Consider the following 21,453-nt stretch of genomic DNA (forward strand, 5'->3'; position numbering starts at 1 on the left):
TGGGCAGCTGCCTTTGGCTCAGGTCATGATCTCAGGGTCCTGGGATCGAGGGCTCCCTGCACAGCAGGGAGTCTGCTTCTCCCTCTGCCTCTCCCCCATGCTCATGTGCCGTGCACTCTCTCTCTCTCAAATAAATAAATAAAATCTTAGGAAAAATAAAAATAAATGCTTTTATGGGTGGAAACAGGTGGGCATTTTAGGGAACAGTTTCAGATTCAGAAATGGAGTTGGGGAAGGGATATAAAAAGCAGGTTTAGTTTAGGAGAGTTGACACCACACCAGGAAAGTCCTCTTGCTCTGCCCCAACACAGCTCCTTGCAAATCTTTTCATTTCACTTAGATAGATGGCCTGACTTTTCTCTGATTATAGATCATTTTGGGTTATTAAGTAGTCTCATTAAATGACGTGATTTTCCCCCATTGTAGCAGTAGTAGGTGTTATTCAGTTTCAGAAAATAAAGAAAGTAATGAGAAACAACCTCTAGTTTCATCTTCCAAATGTAATCATATTTTGGTGGATTTCATTCTAGTTTTTTACAACCATTGGTTTTATTTTCCTCAGAGTTGTGATCGTCCGATCCATAACATTTTGACTCGATTCTCCCACTCTTTATTGTAAGCTTACCCCTGCCCCCCACCTCCCATGACTAAGCAGCTTCTTCCACTTCCTCTGGAAGGAATACGGAACTGTATGGCATTCATGAATTACTCCAATTTTGTTATGTTGTGTTTGTTTTTCCCTTCCTATATACCCAGGGTCATACGCTTTTATTTGACAGGCAGATTGAACATCTCCCAAGTGCCTAAAGGCAAGGAAAGTATAGCCTCTATCCCTGAGGAGCTCACAGTCTACTGGGAAACGCTGAGTCAACAAAAGAAGGGGAGTTTGATTAAAGGGAAGGGAGACAGACTCTTGGACCCAAGAGTACTTTGGGAAACTGATAGGTCAGGCAGGGCAGAGCTGTGAAAAGCATGATAATTCCATCCCCCTAGGTAATCAGAAAACAGGGTCTAGAATTGGAGGTGGGAGGATGGCAGAGATAAATTCTAAATAAAAAGTTTTTCTAGGTAAAATGGAAGGTTTTGAAGTCAGAGTAGTGGATACCTATGGTGACAGGACTGACAGGGAAAACAGAATGAGGAAAACTAGAGTGGTGGAAATGTTTTATTTCTTCATCTGGATGGTGGTTACATAGGTGTATTCACATAAAAAAATCATCAAGCTATACATTTAAGATTAGTGCACTTTATGTGTGTTATGTATCAGTAAGAAAGGAACAGCATCTCTCCCCGCCCCCTCCCCAGGCCCGGACCTCTGCTCACAGCAGGACAGGTTTAGAAAAGTTCTGTTTGTCCTGCAATGACTGTACTATATCACTCCATTAGCAGGACCTAGGGCTCAGGCTTGTATTATTAATATCATGGTTCTGCTACCTTAAAGGTTAAAAAGGCTTTTAAGGATTAATTTGTGAAGTTAATACCATTTAAAATTAGTTCCGTAGGAAAGTAGGAAAGTGCAATTGACTTACAAAAGCACATCAGGACTGCAATTCAGCAAACATTTCGGGAACACCTCTACTCTGTAACGAATGGTGCTTTGTGCTAAAAGTCTCTCAGATGAATGAAACCAGGATCCTGTGGTCAGGAGCTTGATCTTTCACAGGTTAGTGTCTTTCCCATATTCCTATTGGTTGAAGTCTTGATTTTCTGTTTTAGAAATAATCAGATCATGGCATACTATGAAAAGATACTTAACATCATTAGCCATTAGGGAAATACAAATCAAAACCACAACGAGATAGATACCACTTCACACTCACTGGGATTGCTATTATAAAAAAGACAGATAAAAAGTGTTAGTGAGAATATGAAAAATTAGAATCCTCATATAATGCTGGTGGGAATTTGAAATGGTACAGCCACTCTGAAAAACAGTTTGGCAGTTCCTTAAAGGTTAACATAGAGATACCATATGACCCAGCAATTCTTTTATTTATTTATTTATTTATTTATTTATTTATTTATTTATTATTTCTTTTTCTTTTTTTTTTTTTTAAAGATTTTATTTATTTATTTGACAGAGAGAGAGCGAGAGCAGGAACACAAGCAGGGGGAGTGGGAGAGGGAGAAGCAGGCTTCCCGCTGAGCGGGGAGCCCGATGTGGGACTCCATCCCAGGACCCTGGGATCATGACCTGAGCCGAAGGCAGATGCTTAACGACTGAGCCACCCAGGCGCCCTGACCCAGCAATTCTACTTTTAGATATCTACCCAAGAGAAGTGAAACATGTCCATACAAAAATTTATTTTTTTTTTTAAGATTTTATTTATTTGACAGAGCACAAGCAGAGGGAGAGAGAGGGAGAAGCAGGTTCCCTACTGAGCAAGGAGCCCGATATGGGACTCGATCCCAGGACCCTGGGATCATGACCTGGGCCGAAGGCAGCCACTTAACCGACTGAGCCACCCAGGCGTCCCCATACAAAAATTTTTGCATGAATGTTCGTAGCAGCATTATTCATATAATCAAAAGGTGTAAACAACCCAATGTCTACCATCTGATAGATAAATGTATGTCCATGCCATAGAATATTATCCGGCAATAAAAAAGTAAAGAACTAATACATGCTACAAAATGGATAAATTTGGTAAACATTATGCTAAATGAAGGAAGCCAGCCACAAAAGACCATGTTGAATGAGTCTATTTTTAGGAAATATCCAGAACTGGCAAATCCAGAGAGACAGAAAATAGATTAGTGGTTGCCCAGCACTGGGGAAAGAGGGAATGGGGAGACTACTAAAGGGTAGGGAATTTCTTTTGGGTTCATCAAAATGGTCTAAAATTGATTGTGGTGATGCCTGCATGATTCTGTGAATTCCAAAAACCATTGATACGGTTATGTGAATTATATCTCAATAAAGCCATTAAAACAAACAAACAGCACCATAGTGCTTGTGAAGAAAGCAACAAGAAAACCTTAACACCTACATTTCATAAAAATATTAAGAGTGGGTTTGGAGCACACCATCTCGGTCTTAATCCTAGCTCAACCGTTTACTAGCTGTGGGACCTGGCGCATTATTTAACCTCGCCATGCCTCAGTTTCCTATCTGGAAAATGGAGATACCAGCAGGGCCTCCTTCACCACCTCTGGGCAGGTGGATGCCAGGATTTTGCATAATTGAATGTTAAGGGGAACGAGTACAGTGGTCACATTAGAGTTCAGTAAGTGTTAGCTATTATTTGTAGAGAGCTTTAACATTTTTAAAGTACTTTTACAAACATTTTCTCGCTTGATTAACACAAGTACTCAGGATATTTACATTCCTTCCGCCTCAGTAAAATTTGAGCAGTTTGTTTTTGGCACTCGAAACTCCTGGTGTCTGTCATGCTCTCTTACTCCTCCTTCACTCCGTGATGCCCAGGATTGATCTCTATTTCATTCTTGCTTTTACGTCATTTTTGCAAGATGTCCATAAATAACACTGAATTATGTGATCCAGCCAAGGAAACATCTGTGTTAAAAGAGAAATCTTAAAACCAAAGGAACTTGTAGAATCTAAAGGAAAGGCAACTCTCTAATTGTATCCTTATGTATAATTATGTATCATTAGGGAGCCAGCCTGATCTGCCCACTCTACACCGGGATCTGATTTTTGTGATGAACAGCCTGTGATTTAATCTGTGAATTTTGTCTGTTTAAAATTGGCTGAGGGGTGCCTGGCTGGCTCAGTCAGTAGATCTCAGGGTTGTGAGTTCGAGCCTCACACTGGGTGTAGATATTACTTAAAAATAAAATCTTTTTTTTTTTTAAGATTCTATTGATTTGACGAGAGCGAGAGAGCACAGTGGGGGAGTGGCAGGCAGAGGAAGAGGGAGAAGCAGGCTCTCTGCTGCCCCTTAAAAATAAAATCTTTTATAAAAGAAATAAAATAAAATAGGCTGAAAAGTCTTAAGGGGCACCTGGGTGGCTCAGTCGGTTAAGCATCTGCCTTTGGCTCAGGTCATGATCTCAGGATCCTGGGATCGAGCCCCATGTCAGGCTCCATGTTTAGCGGGGAGTCTGCTTGTCCCTCTCCCTCTGCCCCTTCTCCTGCTTGTGCTCTCTTTGTCTCTCTCTCAAATAAAATCTTAAAAAAAAGAAAAGTCTTAAAAATGTAAGAATTCTCTCATATATACAATTTCTACTTTTTTCTTTAGATTTGTTAGGCCTCATGCTAATAAATTAAGATTCTAAAATTTCCTTTAATTCGAGAACTTTATTATGAAATGAAGCATCTTATTTTTTTCTTGTTACAAAAGCAATGACCGTAAGCAAAAAGAGTAACAAAAAGAGTTACAAAACACCCATGTTCTCCTGCTTTGATGGAGACTTCCATTTTTGTGTGTGTGTGTGTACATATATATATATACTTATATACATAAGTATATATAAATATATATTTGTGTATATATATATACTTATATATAAAGTATATATAAATATATACTTTAAAGAACAGGAATCATACCCCATTGTGTACCCATTTTTTCCCTAACAATATGATTCTTTTATGATTTTTATTTCTGAAATATTTTTTTAAAAAGTAAACTCTACCCTCAGTGCGGGGCTCAAACTCACAGCCTCGAGCTCACAAGAATCACATGTTCTAAGACATATGATTCTCTCAATAGATGCAGAAAAATCATTTGACAAAGTACAACATGTATTCATGATAAAAACTCTCAATAAAATAGGGATAGAAAGAATATACCTCAACATCATAAAGGCCATATATAAAAAACCCACAGTTAATATCATCCTCAATAGGGAAAAACTGAGAGCTTTTCCTCTACAGTCAGGAACAAGACAAGAATGTCTGCTCTCACCACTATTGGAAGTCCTAGCCTCAGCAATCAGACAACAAGAAGAAATAAAAGCATCCAAATCAACAAGGAAGAAGTCAAACTTTCACTGTTTGCAGATGACATGATACTGTATATAGAAAATGCAAAAGACTCCACCAAAAAATTGCTGGAACTGACCCATGAATTCAGTAAAGTTGTAGGATACAAAATCAAAATACTGAAATCTGTTGCAATTCTATACACCAATAATGAGGCAGCAGAAAGAGAAATCAAGGAATCAATCCCATTTACAACTGCACCAAAAACAATAAGATACCTAGGCATAAACCTAACCAAAGAGGAAAAAGATCTGTGTTCTGAAAACTATAACACACTTATGAAAGAAATTGCAGAGGATACAAAGAAATGGACAAACATTCCATGCTCATGGATTGGAAGAACAGATGTTGTTAAAATGTCTACACTACCCAAAGCCATCTACATATTTAATGCAATCCCTATCAAAATACCAACAATGTTTTTCACAGAACTAGAACAAATAATCTTAAAATTTGTATGGAACCACAAACGACCCCAAATAGCCAAAGCAATCTTGAAAAAGCAAAGCAAAGCAGGAGACATCACAATTCCAGACTTCAGGTTATATTACAAAGCTGTAGTGATCAGGACAGTATGGTACTGGTACAAAACCAGACACATAGATCATTGGAACAGAATAGAAAGCCCAGAAATGAACACACAACTCTATGGTCTACTAATCTTTGACAAAGCAGGAAAGAATAGCCAATGGAAAAACGACAGGCTCTTCAACAAATCATGTTGGGAAAACTGGACAGCAACATGCAAAGAATGAAACTGGACCATATTCTTACACCACACACAGAAGTAAATTCAAAATGGATGAAAGACCTAAATGTGAGACAAGAAACCATCAAAATCCTAGAGGAGAATACAGGTAGTAAACTCTTTGAAATTGGTGATAGCAACTTCTTACTATATATGTCTTCTGAGAAAAGGAAAACAAAAGCAAAAATTAACTATTGGGACTTCCAGATAAAAAGCTTCTGCACAGCAAAGGAAACAACAAAATTAAAAGGCAACCTTTGGAATGGGAGAAGATATTTGCAAATGACATAACCGATAAAGGGTTAGTATCCAAAATATATAAAGCAAAACTGAACCACCAAAAAAACAAATAATCCAGTTAAAAAATGGATGGAAGACATTCTTCCAAAGAAGACATCCAGACGGCTAACAGACACATGAAAAGATGTTCAACATCACTCATCACCAGGGAAATGCAAATAAAAACTACAATGAGATATCACTGCACACCAGTCAGAATGGCTAAAATCAACAACACAGGAAATAACAGATGTTGGGCAGGATGTGGAGAAAAAGGAACCCTCTTACACTGTTGGTGGGAATGCAAACTGGTGCAGCCACTCTGGAGGACAGCATGGAGGTTCCTCAAAAAGTTAAAGAGAGAACTACCCTATGATCCAGCAATTGCACTACCAGGTATTTACCCAGAGGATAAAACATACTGATTTGAAGGGATACATGCACCCATATGTTTATAGCAGCATTATCAACAATAGCCATACTATGGAAAGAGCCCAAATGTCCACTGACTGATGATGGATATATACATACAATGGAATATTACTCAGCCATCAAAAGAATGAAATCTTGTCATTTGCAATGATGTGGATGAGGCTGGAGAGTGTAAATGCTAAGTGAAATAAGGCAGTCAAAGACAAATACCATATCATCTCACTCATATGTGGAATTTAAAAAACAAAACAGATGAAAATGGGGGAAAAAAAAGAGGCAAACCAGGAAATAGACTCTTAAAAATAGAGAACAAACTGAGGTTGCTGGAGGGGAGGTGGGTATGGGGGATGGGTTAACTAGGTATTAAGGAGGGCACTTGTTGGGGTGAGCACTGGGTATTGTATATAAGTGATGAATCACTGAATTCTACACCTGACACTAATATTATACTGTATGTTAACTAACTGGAATTTAAATAAAAACTTGAAAAAAATAAAAATCATTATGGTGAAATACAACAACAACAACAACAAAAATCACATGTTCTACTGACTGAGCCAGCCAGGTGCCCCATATTTCTGAAATAGTTTAATGACTCCATTTCATTATGTAGATGTGGGAGGATTTATCTAACCAATACCCTGTGGCTGGATATTTAACAACACTGCATGGGATCATGAACATTCTACAATTATTTCAAAAATAAACAAAATGCTAGGAAATTAAGGGAACTAAGGTATTTCTTCCAATCTTCAGCCTCTGGGGCCTTTATAATGGTGGTACAGTTTGGAGTTCTATAATCAAAGATAAATATTGAAACCTGAGGATTCAGAGGAGGACAGTAAACAAAGCATTGAGAAATAAGAATTGAAATTATTTAACCTTAGGAAGAAAATGCTTACAGATGACTGACTATATACTTATTTATATAGAAAGAATATCCCATAGCACCTTGCATTTTCATTATGCTACATTCACAGTCCATCAGTATTAGAATTATTGTTGTGCATGTCTCCACTTCTAGCCTGAGAGTACCAGAGGCATGATTTCATTTCACTCTCTATTTATCCTGTAGTGTGCACTTTTTGAAGAGTAACTATCTGTTGAACAGGAGTTGAACATAATTATGACATCTCAAACGAAGAGAGAGCATTGATGCTTTAGTCCTGCCCACAGTCACTTTGCTAATTTCCATAAACTTCTAGAGAAATTACCAGCCATATGACTAGTATGCTGCTGTGTGTTTCTCATTCCCATGAAGAAGAATTTAAGAGTTTTGCCCCACTGCCTTACTCTAGTAAATCAGGCCCTTGCATATAATATTACTGAAATGTAAACACAATTGTGTTGAAATTATGACCCACTTGCTAATTTGCACTGTATGAAATGTTAACTAAATGCTTCTGTATTTACACAGGTATGTTTGCCTACCGGATAAGCTTTAGTTGGAAGTGTTTCATTTAAGTGTGATGATGGGACAGTCTTATGGTGCAGCAGAAGGGCACATTTTCCAGAATAGTTCTACAATTCAGGTTTTCAGAGCACTTTTTGACTAAATATGTGAGCATAAAGCTGGGGAATCTCTACAGAAAAATTCAGACAGCCAATCCATATACATATTCAAATTATGTGGTCTCAAACTAGGAGTTGTAAAATTTTGCTAGCCTCTTGAGCAGTAGGGTAACTGTAAACTTTCAGGTTGTTTGAAACAAAATTTATCTTATTTGATGATAAAATAATTTAGGTGGCTTGTGCCATACTAAACTAGGTCTGATTCTTGTGAGGGTTGGTTGGGGTTTGTTAACAGGAAACTGAAAAAAAAATTTTTTAAAAATATTTTATTTATTTATTTGACAGAGGGAGAGAGCACAAGCAGGGGGAGCAGCGGAGGGAGAGGGAGAAGCAGACTCCCCAAGGAGCAGGGAGCCCAATGTGGGGCTCAATCCCAGGACCCTGGGATCATGACCTGAGCTGAAGGCAGACGCTTAATTAACCAACTGAGCCACCCAGGCAACCCCAAAAATGTTCTTAATGAGATCTTTCTTCTTTTGGTAGCAGGTAACAAAACAAAGTCTCTTATTTAGTCAAGTCTCTGGTTAATGAAGACAAACATCATATCTTATCACCTTACATATTATCCTCCTCCCATAAAGCAAAAAAAACAAGTTCATAAACTCTTAATTTCCCAGTAAAATCAAGTGTGTTGGAATCGTGGGCATTAAATATTCTTTTTAAATAGCTTCTTTCTTTATTCCCCTGCTGAAGTTTGTATAAAAGTGCTTATAATGAATTTAAAGTGCTTAAGAGAGTGGCTAAACACAGCTAGCATTCAAGAAGTTCTAGCTATTAGTTTTTTTGTAAAGAAAACAGTATCTTAATATAAAAACTCACAAAGTTAATGGGCCCAGTTATAATAGACAATAATTTTGATCTCAAAAAGAAAGCACAATCAAAAATGAAAGAAAAACAGCAATTAGGATTACAAAAGGCATCAGAATAACCAAGATACATGTTATGGTGTATTTTTTAAATCTAATAATATAGTCCTATAGTTCCTGAATAAATTCTATAGTGAACAGTGCTAATTACTCTTCCTTGTTCACAGTGCCACCTTGAGGAGAAAGAAGTTTCCTTAATTTAGCCCAAATGCATTCTTACTGGATTGAGCTAGGTCAAGTACCTAAAGATCAGGCATACTATAGAAAATGTATGCTTTAGTTTAATTGATTATCATAAGAATGTCTACTCTGATTCTTTCTACCTGGCTGTGTTCAATGCAGAAGACCAATCTGTGAGCTTTTAAATCTTGATGTGGGAAATTTAAAAATTGATTAGAAATGAATGCATAGGATTTCTTTCTAATTTATTTTCTTTTGGAACACCATACTTAGATCATAATATATAAATCAGGCAATTCTTACATTATCACCAAGAGATTTAACAGTTTCCCTTGATATTTTGTTCCTTTAACCAGTTTCAGAAGGAAATATTCCATATTGCCTTAAAAACTAGAATTAAGCAATTACTTCTAGTACTTAAAATGGTACTCAGTCCATGAATACTTGGTTGAAGAACCTGAATAAATTGTTGAAGAAGCTGAAGTAGGTCAGATTAACAACCTGAGAGAGGAAAAGGGGGAGAGCTACTAGAACTCCTTGAAGTGTTTAGGGCTGCACTGTCTAATATGGTAGCCACTAGCTATTGAGGACTTGAAATGCAGATAATAGGAATTGAGATGTGCTATTAGTGTAGAACATACATGACATTTTGAATCAATACAAAAAATTATAAGTATTTCATTTTTATATGGATTATATGTGGAAATGATATTTTGTATATATTAGGTTAAATAAAATATATTATTTAGATTAATCTCACCTAGTTATTTTTACTTTTTAAAATATGTCTACTAGAAAGTTTAAAATTATATATATGGCTTATATTATATTTCTACTGGGCAGTGCTTTGTAGGGCATAGAAATTAGTGTGGTAGCAGTACTCATAACAAATTTACTGAGCACATACCATATGCCTGGCACATACTAAGGGCTGATAAGAAACCTTTCAGGTAAAGTTCCTGATCACTTGTGTTTTCACCTGGAAATCAAAACCAAGAGGTCAAATAATTTCCCCAGATATCACAGCTAGTTAATGGAAGAGGGGATATTCAAACTAAATTTGTATGGACTCCATACAAAAAAAGGGCCCACGTTCTTAAATATCTACACTACACTACCTCCTGGAATAATCTTTACCTGAAATAATAGAAATCAGAGCAATGCAGAGAAGGTAGAGATTTTAATTCAAACTTTCAGTTCTGTAGCAGGGGGAAAATGAGGATAAGAGAAGTTAAGTCACTCCAAGATCTCTTGCAGTAGAATCACATATAGTTTACTACCTGATTTGGGGTGGGGTAAATTATGATAAATCTTAATTGTTAAAAGAACAGGGTGCTATGAGAGCAAATAACTAGGGGGTGATATGGCCTGGAAAGTTAAAAAAGGAAGTAATGTTTGATTTCAGTTCTGGAATAAGAACAGAAATTAACTAGATCAAGGAGGAGGAGCAATAGGAAGACCAAAAGACAGTTGACTCTTGAACAACATGGGTTTAAACTACATGGATTCACTTATACACAGATTTTTTTTCTATAAATACAGTATAGTACTGTATTTTCCTCATGATTTTCTTAACATTTTCTCTTTAGCTTACTTTATTATAAGAATATAGTGTATCATACATATAGCATACAAAATATGCATTGATCAACTGTTGATGGTATTGGTAAGGCTTCTGGTCAACAGTAGTCTATTAGTAGTTGAGTTTTGGGGGAATCAAAGTTATATGTAGATTTTCGACCATGTTGGGGGCTAGCATTGTTCAAGGGTCAACTCTATACACAGATCTCAAGGTGAAGGAGTATGGCTTCTTTAAAGAAAAGTCTTTATAAGAAGAATGCAAAGAGGCGGGTGGGTCCAGGTAAGGCTGGAGGGAAAGGCCAAGGCCAGATCATTTGGGGTATTTTAGGCTTTATGAAGGTTCTGGTTAATGACGTGGCTGAGTTCATACAACTAGTAAATGTTTCCATTAAGATTCCAAAACTAAGTCTTCTGGCTCCAAGGTCTGTGATCTTTTCACAACTCTATGCTACAAAGGAGCAAAAAGACAAAAAGGAACACATTTTGTGTCATTCTGACTTTAAAGAAGATAATAAAATTCAATAACAATAAAATTGGATTAGGAGCAGAAACCCTAACATTTGTCTCTGACGCAGCAGTCTTTGTCTTCTACCAGCATCTATGAACCAGCAAAAGACTAACTTTCTAGACTGTAAATAGGATAAAAATCAAACCCAGACCTAAAAGGTTGTATCTAAATTACCAGTGGCCCCTGGAAAACTTGGAAAAAAGGTGTAAGAACAAGCAATCTTAAGATAGGTAAGAAGGAACAAATACTGATTTTTAAAAGAGATTTTTGAAAATTTATTTGAGAGTAAGAGAGAGAGAGAGAGATAACAGGAGCAAGGGGAGAGAGAGAGAGAGAGAGAGAGGGAGAAGCAGGCTTCCCACTGAGCAGGGAGTCTCATGTGGGGCTTGATCCCAGGATCCTGGGATCATGACCTGAGCCGAAGGCAGACGCTTAATGGGCTGAGCCACCCAGGTACCCCCTGATTTTTAAATTAGTCAACTTTTTGCATGGGTTTATATAAACTGCCCCTCCAACTCTTCACCCTCTGCCTTTATAAAAAGAAGCCCTGGTTTTAGGGCTTAAGGCTCCAAATTGCCCTTTGGTGGTATTCTGCTTCCTTTTATGTTCAGCTCTAGAAAGCTAACTTCTCATGTACTGGTGGGAACTGTTCCAGGGTGCTTCAGGATGGCTGTGATGGTGATGGGATGAATGGCTCTGATTTCAGGCAGAGTTTCCCAGTTGGGGGGTCCAAGTGGAGGTCACTTTGGTGGGCAATTTGTGAACTGTATGATGCAGAGGTGAGAAATATGTTAGCATTCCCTCAGGCTACTCTCTCCTCATTTTGCAATCAGACTATTTGTGGGAAGGAGTAACTTGGCAAAATCACATGGTAAATGAATGGCAGAGTGGAATTCACCACTCCAGTTCTATTCCACTTCTCCAGAACTATCCTCAAGTCATAGCAATTATGTGGTACTGACTTACCAAGCTCAAATCTGGGGAATAAACAATAATTCAATTCATTTACAATTGTAGATTATATATCTATATATAATATAGATATATTATAGATATATATTATAGATATATACAATATATACAGATATATTGTATATATATATATATATATATAACTGTCTAGAGTAGGATCACTTCCATTTCAGGGGTAAGACTTTCTGGACTTAAGCTTAAGTCATAAATCAAGAAGTTGCTTGGTGAGCAGAATTGGAACACATTTAAATGTGTATTCTCTAGTGACATAACCATCAAACTAGAGTAGCTATATGGATTCCCCTTGATTTAGTGTGTTACTATTTAGAGAACTGGATTGAAGTTTAGAATTTGTTCACTTATGTAATCTTTCTTGAACACCTACTATGTGTCAGGCGCCTACTGTGTATGGGCTCTGGACCTAAGGATGCTAGCCTCTGGACAAGTGCTTTATAGAGACGTATTTATTATCCAAATACTCTTAAATTAGTCATCTAAGTGCCATTACTTCATCTCAAAGGAAATAATTTATACTTTAAGGGTTTTATATTATCTCTCTTGATCCTCATCATAAATCAGTATAGAAGATACTAATTATCATATTTTACAGGAGACTTAAAGGGATGAAATAACACGTTTCAAGTTACACAATTAGCAAATGGCAGGCCTAGGAAGACCCAGATCTACTCTACTCCAATCACCTTCACTTTCCACTACATTCTTTTACTCATAATTTTCTTACAATTGGGTGTTTCACCTTCTAAGGACAGCCATATTAAGGTCTTTCTTTTGTGACTCTATAATCCTAGTTCCATGATTTGGGAAAGGTCCTAATCTCAGATATCAAATATGAACTATGTATAAAGCTAAAAGCATAAATGTGTAAAGCACTGAGCCATTCTCTGGAGGACACAGAGATGAAAAAGACAAGATCCTTATATTCTTGGAGCTTCCAATATACTTAACACAAATATAAAATCTAGAATTAAGCTGACTAAAGATACAAACAAAATGTTATGGGAACATAGGGAAAAGAAAAAATTACAATTCGGGAGATTTGAGCAGGGTTTTGGAACAGGGAACTGAAATTTCAAGGGTAAGATTGCTAGAAGACAGGAAAAATATCCTCAAAAGTGAGGTAGCCTGTGGGGGGGTACCTCTCTGGGCTCAGTTGTTAGAGCATGAGCCCCACATTGGGTGTAGAGATTCCTTAAAAACAAACAAACAACAAAAAGTGAGGTAGCCTGAGGGCAGGAGAGTGCTGGGCATCATCCACATTATGGGGAACAGAAGATACTGCTGGTATTGTGGCAGATGATGCAAGAAAGGTAGAAGTTAAACTGTAGAAGTCTTGTATGTGAGCTAGAAAGTTTGGAACTTAATTCTGTGAGTAAGGAAGATCCTTGCAGGGATTTGAGCAGGCAGAAATACAATCAGCTAACGATACTGCACATAGCCTTCTACAGCTTTATTACTGGATCTTCACTGCTTTACATGGTGCATGGAACTTGCTCTGTGCAAATAAACATGTTAAATGAATGGATTCAAGGGGAATAGACTAGATATTGGATTATCAATTAGGTTACTGAAATAGTTCAAGAAGAGGGCAGATGCAATCAACACTGCAGAGGTGAAAATGACTGTCACTGATATCTGGGTTTGGGCTTATGGGAAGAGAAAGTCTTAAAGGAGGAAGACTTTGACCCTGTTCCACCAGGGAGACGGGGATATTGGGAATAGGGTGAAAACATGGTTTGGGGAGAATAGGAATAAGGAAAGATTCTCAATTCTGTTTTGGATTGTGTTGTGTTTGAAGTGCTGGTAAGAAAGATATCTAGTAAAAGGATTTCCAAACATTCATGAGGCTTTATTTCTTTGAGGGGGCACCATGTTCATATGCCTGATTTCATCCATGGTTTTATACAGATTTGTCATGATTTCAGTTTGATATTTTCCTTACATTCCTTAAAATCATGGGGAAGTATCTTAGCATCCTGTGCAAGAGCTACCCTAAGCAGCAAGAGAAGGGAAAAATGCATTAAAGCAGCTAAATAGTTGAAGGTGAAGTGATCTTCTGATTTCATGCTTTAAGCTGGGCAAATTTTACCCTTCATCGTGGGTAAAATGGATGGAGAAATACGTTATTTTTAAAATTTTTTTAAGAGAAATATATTTTAAAACATTTTTTTAAAAGATTTTATTTACTTATTTGACAGAGAGAGACACAGCGAGAGAGGGAACACAAGCAGGGGGAGTGGGAGAGGGAGAAGCAGGCTCCCCGCAGAGCAGGGAGCCCGACGTGGGACTCGATCCCAGGACCCTGGGATCATGACCTGAGCCGAAGGCAGACGCCTAACGACTGAGCCACCCAGGCGCCCCTAAGAGAAATATATTTTAAAGAAATATATTTTAAAAGACAGACCCTGTATTTAGAAACCAGGTAGTAATGGAAAAATATGCATGTACATAAACTACTTATAACCAAAAAAGTAACAAGTCAATGTAAACGGAGGTGAGGTGGTATTTTATTGACTACTCTTCCTATTGAGGCTTTTACTTGCTAGAACCTTTACAACTTGTCTTTCGAGTCCTGCCGATAGTCTGAATTATAAGGAATTCATCCATTCCTTCCCATGAGCTATTTTGAGCTATATATTCTGGGGGGCAGACATGCTCAGACAGTTCATCAGTCAGAACACAATGGTCTCCTTCCCTTTCTTTCCCCAAACTTCGTGGCTAACTTCCCGACTCTCCCACAGCGGATACCCCGAGATCTCTTCTGCACCCGGTCTTCCCCGTCGCACGTGGGCTGGAGCTGTATTGACCCCGCCAGGAGTGGCGCTTTCTCCCAACTCCTGCCCGGCGGGCACGTGCGCCAGGGGCGGTTACAGCGCACAGCAACGGTCCCTTTTGTCCAGTAGGCGGGCGCCGGAGCCAGGCCCGCTGGCGCGGGAGGTGGGGCGCGAGCCTGGAGCGGGCCGGTGCGCGCCAGGTGGGGGCGCGAGCCCACCGGGAGACGCTGCGCTCCGAGCCGCGTGAGAACCGACAGTTGGAGTTGGGGATGCGGAAGCTCTCCGGTTTGCAACTGAATGCGGTGAAGTAGAAAAAGCAAGTTGCAAAACGCTAAGTACACTGAGATCGCATTCACGTAGGAAGATCCACAGCGCCCAACTCTGAGGACACACTATGTAAATGCACTGGAAATGGTCTGACGATGCTCTGGGGAAAGGAGTAAGCTGGGAGGGCGGATGAAGGGAGCTGACTTTGTACATGGTGTATTTTTTTTTTTTTAAGATTTTATTTATTTATTCATGAGAGACAGAGAGAGAGAGAGAGAGGCAGAGGGAGAAGCAGGCTCCCAAGGAGCAGGCAGCCCGATGCGGGACTCCATCCCAGGACGCTGGGATCATGACCCGAGCCAAAGGCAGACGCTTAACCATCTGAGCCACCCAGGCGCCCTGTACATGGTGTAGTTTTGGGATACGTAACATTATTATTCAGAAAAAGTGATCATGTAATTGAAAAAAAATCTGCATTTGGGAAGCTTGGGTACCTCTCGCTTCCCATCCGTAGGGACCTGCTCAGACTCTCAGAGCACCGTCAAGATAGGAATCAAGAAAAGTGTTCTCACGTTCGCCTGTTCTCCCTTCTCCCTGCTTCTCCTCTCGTCCCCCTCACCTTACAGCAAATCCGTCGAATTGGCCTTGGCCTGGGCGGAGGACTCTTCCTCACAGCCCTTGTCCTTATCACAGATCTGCCTGCAAAACCCGCTCACAAAGAGGAAACATTTTGAAGATAGTAAATTACTCACAGGCACATAAACCTACACGTTAACATTATTCCTAAACCGTATTTGATAAAAACTAAGATAAAATGTTTACAGGATATTTCTATTTCGTCCCAAACAGTTGTGCCATAATGTTTCTATTCATATGACCACATGATATTTAGTTAATATATGTTTTTCATTTTTAAGTTTTATTTTGACATAATTTGACTTAGAAAAATGTTACAAAAATGGTACAAATAATTCCATTATGTCCTTCATACAGCTTCCCGAGATGTTAACATTGAATACAACTATAGCACAATGATTATAAGTATGAAATAAGCATTACTACTACTCTGCAGTCAAATGCTCTACCCCTGAGCTATACCCCCGCATTACTACTACTCTGTTAACTAATCTATAGATAATATTCAAGTATCTACAATTATCCAACAAATCTCCTTTTCCCCCACCCTGGTCCAGGATTCAATCCAGGATCTCACAATGCATTTGTCATGTTTAGATAGATACTTCTGATCTGTGATAGTTTCTCTGTTTTTCTTTGTCATGATGACACTTTTGAAGAGTACTACTGGCCATTTATTTTTGTGAATGTCCTTTAGTTTGGTTTGTTTAGCACTTTCTCATTATTAAATTCAGGTTATGCAGTTTTTTGTTTGTTTTTTTGGCAAAGATATCACAGAATTTATGTTGTGCCCTTCCCAGTGCATCATATCAGGAGGCACAGGATGTCAATATGTCATTAATGGTGAGGTTAATTTATTACTTGGTTGAGGTGGTGGCTGCCAGGTTTGTCCAATGAAAAGTTGTGATTTTCCTTTTTGTATTGGATCATAGGAGGCAAACACCCTCATCATATGTACGCCAGTTTTACTATTCATGATCCTTGACTGCAACCGTTTGCCAATGGTGATTTTTCTATTTCCTTCATTCCTGTTAAATTTCAATATGGATATTTAAATGCACAATAACTTTTAAAAAGACAATAGTTGGCTTTTACTTTTCTGTTTTAACCTAGGGGAAAAAAGGCATTTGGAGGCGGTGTGATATGCTATGGAATTAGCAGCTAAAACGGAATTTGTGAGTGTATTACAGATAATTAAATTCGAAAAGAGTATTTCACCTATTCTTAGTACTTGTAGGGAGATGAATTCTAAAATCACAGTTTACATGGGTTTCCAAGTTCATTAATTGAATTGGTTTTTATTACTTCTGTGTTTGTGCCCATTCTCATAAAGGGCACATGTAAAATGATACTTAGAAGTAGAACAAAAAGTCTTCCATATTATTTCCAATATGCTGCTAATTTTAGCTGGCATTTGCAAAATTGATCTTTAAATTAACAATACATTTGACTCTCAGCCAATATTTCACTTTATTTAGCCTCAATGTTTGCTGAAAGGATTTACTGGAAATTGAATGCACTACAAGGAAGGTAAAATTCTTGTGGGTGAAACTTACAGATCTTTCTTTTTTTTTTTTTTTTTTTTAAAGATTTTATTTATTTATCTGACAGAGAAAGACAGCAAGAGAGGGAACACAAGCAGGGGGAGTGGGAGAGGGAGAAGCAGGCTTCCCGCCAAGCAGGGAGCCCGTTGCGAGCTCGATGCGGGGCTCCATCCCAGAACCCTGGGATCATGACCTGAGCCGAAGGCAGACGCTTAACGACTGAGCCACCCAGGTGCCCCAAAACTTACAGATCTTTCAACCCATGGGTTTTTTGGCTATCAAGCATTTTGATAAATCTCATTTGATTGTTACCCTGTGCAGCATTTTCCCTAACCTTTATCACTGCAGGTGGAAAACTGGTTCAAGATTGGGTCTCAGCCTTGATGTCAATTTTCTTTGCTTTCAGTAAGAAGGAAACAGGAGAGTGAGTTTAGTTAGTTAGTTTTTTTTTTTTTTTAAATCATTGACCCTTTTGAGTATCTGATGTCTACGAATTCTTTCACCAGGAAAATGCCCAAACCCACATGTTGCATTAAAGCAAAAAAAAAATCCAGTGTCAAATGGGGGAAGGGAGGGAGGAAGTTACTGGGAGGGAAAAGCTGGTTGCCAGTCTTTCAGAGGTTTCCCAGAGAGTTTGCCCTCCTGCCATATGGCACAGCCAGCCTCCCGTGGCAGCTCAGGTGGGGCTGCTAAGGCTGAACAGCCCATCTGGCTCCTTGTCATTTCCCTTTAACTCCCTCCCTTAACCCCCAATATCAACCTTTCCTTTATGACTTAGCCCCCAGTCTGCTCAGCTTTCCTGCTGGCTCTGCACTCCTCCTGAGGTGCTCCCTTTCACCAGCGCTCACTGACTCTTTCATCTCGCTCACTAACCTCTTGTTGGGGAAGATAGCTCGGAAGCTCAAGCGAGAGAACCTGACCACTTTCAAATGGCTACAGCGGAGAAGAACTTACTGAATCAATGTGATCGCTCCCCCTTCTCATTAGCACAGAAATCTGGCCACGTTTTCCTGCCTATTTGAAAAATGGAGCAAGAGCTGATGAACACATTGGGGGAACACGTCTAAAATCAGTGATTTACACAAACGGTGAACATTACCAATGGAGAGAAGGCCCCGTTATAACGAAGCTTCCCCCCCCACCCCGCCTTGAAAATGGAAAAAACGTGAACTCACAGAACCCGCTTCTTGGCCCGCCAACCCTCTCATCTCTTGCTGGTGTGACAGCCCTCGGCGCCTGGCCCAGATCCCGCCCGCCACTGCTCGCGGCAAAGCTTGGCGCTTCTGTGCGCGCCTCCGCCGACAAAGAGCAGGGAGCGGCGGGGCAGGGAGGCCAGCCGGGAGGTGGAGGCGGGAGGCCGGGCGCGCTGGGGGGAATCCCTCCCGGCCTCTGACGTCACCGCAGCGCTGGCCAATGAGAAGCGGGACAGGGGGATTCCCGCTCCGGATGCCGCCCCGCCGGCTTTTTAAACAGTACCCTGGGGAATGCCGTCTAGGAGCAGTGGGAGGAATGGGGGAAATGGAAGTTAAGGGTGAAAAATGATGGTGGGGGGGCGGGGTGAGACTCTAGAGGTTTGACGATTAGGCGTCAAGATCGGCTTAGACCTGAGGGGAAAACCAGAGCCGATCGAGGGGAGGCCAATCTCCAGGTAGCGGGAAGTCCTCCGGAGATGGAGTGGAAACTGGAGCGCACCGCCCGGAGGAGGGTCCGGACAGAAGAAGAGATGATGTGGGTGAGTGACGTCCTTTTGTTTCCCAGGGGTTTCTCGTCGAAGGCGCTAGGACCAAGATGTAGCACAAAACTCTAAACCCTGATGCTGCATTTTGAGATGTGTAATTTAGTTGTATTCTGGAGGTGCCTGCTTGCTAAAGAAAAAGAGTAAATGCAGTTGGACAAGCTGAGGACCTAGAAACATTCCACGTAACATTATGATTTTTAAAAATAGTTTTTCTCGGGGCGCCTGGGTGGCTCAGTCGTTAAGCGGCTGCCTTTGGTTCAGGTCATGATCCCAGGGTCCGGGGATCGAGCCCCGCATCGGGCTCCCTGCTCGGCGGGGAGTCTGCTTCTCCCTCTGCCCCTCCTCCTGCTTGTGTTCCCTCTCTCGATGTGTCTCTTTCTGTCAAATAAATAAATTTAAAAAATCTTAAAAAAATAAAAATAAAAATAGTTTTTCTCTCCATATGTTTTTTATATTTTCGAAGGAGAATGTCATGCGGGTGCTCGCCAAAGACCTGAAGCAGAAGAGAAGTCCAGGTTCTCCCAGGGTGAGCGTCTGGTGCTTGCTTTAGTTCTCTTAATTCTGATCTTGAACAAAATAATTCTTCCTAAAGAAGGTATTTGTTGGAAGTATGGCCTCGTATGAGGATATGAAAATTAAAAAAATCAATCTCTTAAGATATCACTAACTACAGAGTCTAACTATACACTCCCCTCACCCCCCATTTCTGTAAGAAATTGAAGATCCCTGACAATGGTAATAATTTGTATATCACTGGTGCTTTCTAGTTTTGGCCTCAACAGAAAAGGATGAAGCATGGATGTGTCAGGTAGGCAGTGCATTGCTAGCTGGCTGTTAGAATTTTATTTTAACAGTGGCTGGTTGCATTTGCCACTGTTACATTTAAAAGCTTGCCCCACCCGTCAAAAAAGAAATGGAAATGGTGCCATCTTGTGGACAATAGGAGAAGTGGCATAATCGATGGTCTGTCCCTTCCGGTTAGCAGTTTGAAGTTGATCCAATGTAGTACTTTTTCTCCTTGAAAGTCTGAAGCCAAAGGCCAGAGCTACTCTTGTAATCAGTGTAAAAAGAAAACAAATCTAGATGAGTTTTTCTTCTTTTTCCCACATAAACAGCCCTCATATGCTTTAAATCTCTCATAATCACCCTTCACCTTGCCCTCTCTCTCGAAATTGTTCTTATTCCTTTAAACTTTACTCATGGATTCTATTTTCAAACCCATCAATATTTTTTCTTAATCTTCTTTAAATTTTTCAATATTTCAGTGGTGACACAATAAACACAAAATGGCCCTTTCAGAATGCAATGACTAATGTTATTTATAGTGGGAGACAATGAATGACAATTTTAAGTCCTTAAATTCCCTAAATACTTTAATATTGATTTTTCCCCTCCAAAATAGCAGCAGTTTTGTTTTTTGCCCAGCTTATGTATTGCCATGACTACTCCTAAATATTTTGCTGTCTAATACAGACAACTGGTCTTTGGATCAGTAAATAGAAGTAATTGGAAAAGCTACAGTTAAGTATAACTTTTGTTAATTCGCATATACCGTGATACCATATTTTGATATCCAAGCATTTACTTTAAAATAGCTAAGTGCAAGTATTCTGAAAGTTTTCCTTTTTAAGTTTTTGAGGAGATTTAAAAATAATGTTTTTATATTTTATGACAGTTTTGGAGGAACAAGTTTTGTTTAAAGTTTTCTTTTATGTGACTATTAAGATTACAGTTCTGCCACTGTTTCACATTGCAAATGTAGCTTCAATGACATCACGAGCCATTACAAGCTGCAGTGACCTGAGTCAGGTAGGCAGTGTATTGTTAGCTGGCTGCTTTGGGTCAATTTGGCAGCCACAACTACCCTGCCACTTGCTTCTGGATAAATTCTTCTCATTAACAAGCTGCACTAGTTACCTGTGTGTGATGGGTTGGCAGTGTATTGTTAGCTGGTTGAATGTATGAATGGCATCAGCTAACATACAACTGCTATCTTATTGCATATACAATGGACATCAGCGTATAATTAGTTCTGTAATTAGTGTGTATGTGTGTGTGCATGCATGTGTTTATTTTTTGCTATGAACCAGGGCACTAGTTACCGTAATACTTGTAATTGCTATTCCGTTACTCAATAATAATACAATACACAGCTTTATAAATGGTGAAGAAACCAATACAATTAATTCTTTTTTTTTTATTCTTATGTTAATCCCCATACATTACATCATTAGTTTTAGATGAAGTGTTCCATGATTCATTGTTTGTGCATAACACCCAGTGCTCCATGCAGAATGTGCCCTCCTCAATACCCACCACCAGGCTAACCCATCCTCCCACCCCCCTCCTCTCTAGAACCCTGTTTGTTTTTCAGAGTCCATCGTCTCTCA

The 21,453-nt window shown here is 39.4% G+C and overlaps 2 protein-coding genes across 4 annotated transcripts in view; one reads left to right on the forward strand and one right to left on the reverse strand.

The window, feature by feature from the left end:
* The first annotated feature begins 18,994 nt into the window (after window positions 1–18,994).
* The window catches only part of CDC20B (cell division cycle 20B), a 41,110-nt gene continuing 38,651 nt past the window's right edge, over window positions 18,995–21,453 (forward strand). For all 3 annotated transcript variants that reach the window (XM_081826868.1, XM_081826869.1, XM_081826870.1), the window contains exons 1-2: window positions 18,995–19,057; window positions 19,527–19,589. In XM_081826868.1, coding sequence (XP_081682994.1) covers window positions 18,995–19,057; window positions 19,527–19,589 — 126 coding nt within the window. The remainder of the gene's footprint in view (window positions 19,058–19,526; window positions 19,590–21,453) is intronic.
* GPX8 (glutathione peroxidase 8 (putative)) overlaps window positions 19,475–21,453 on the reverse strand; it is an 11,225-nt gene continuing 9,246 nt past the window's right edge. Inside the window, exon 4 of the mRNA XM_081826873.1 lies at window positions 19,475–19,678. The gene's annotated coding sequence lies outside the window, so the exon portion shown is untranslated. The remainder of the gene's footprint in view (window positions 19,679–21,453) is intronic.

Source organism: Leptonychotes weddellii, chromosome 7 (assembly GCF_054177405.1).
Source record: "Leptonychotes weddellii isolate Sample4059 chromosome 7, ASM5417740v2, whole genome shotgun sequence".
Taxonomy (NCBI): domain Eukaryota; kingdom Metazoa; phylum Chordata; class Mammalia; order Carnivora; family Phocidae; genus Leptonychotes; species Leptonychotes weddellii.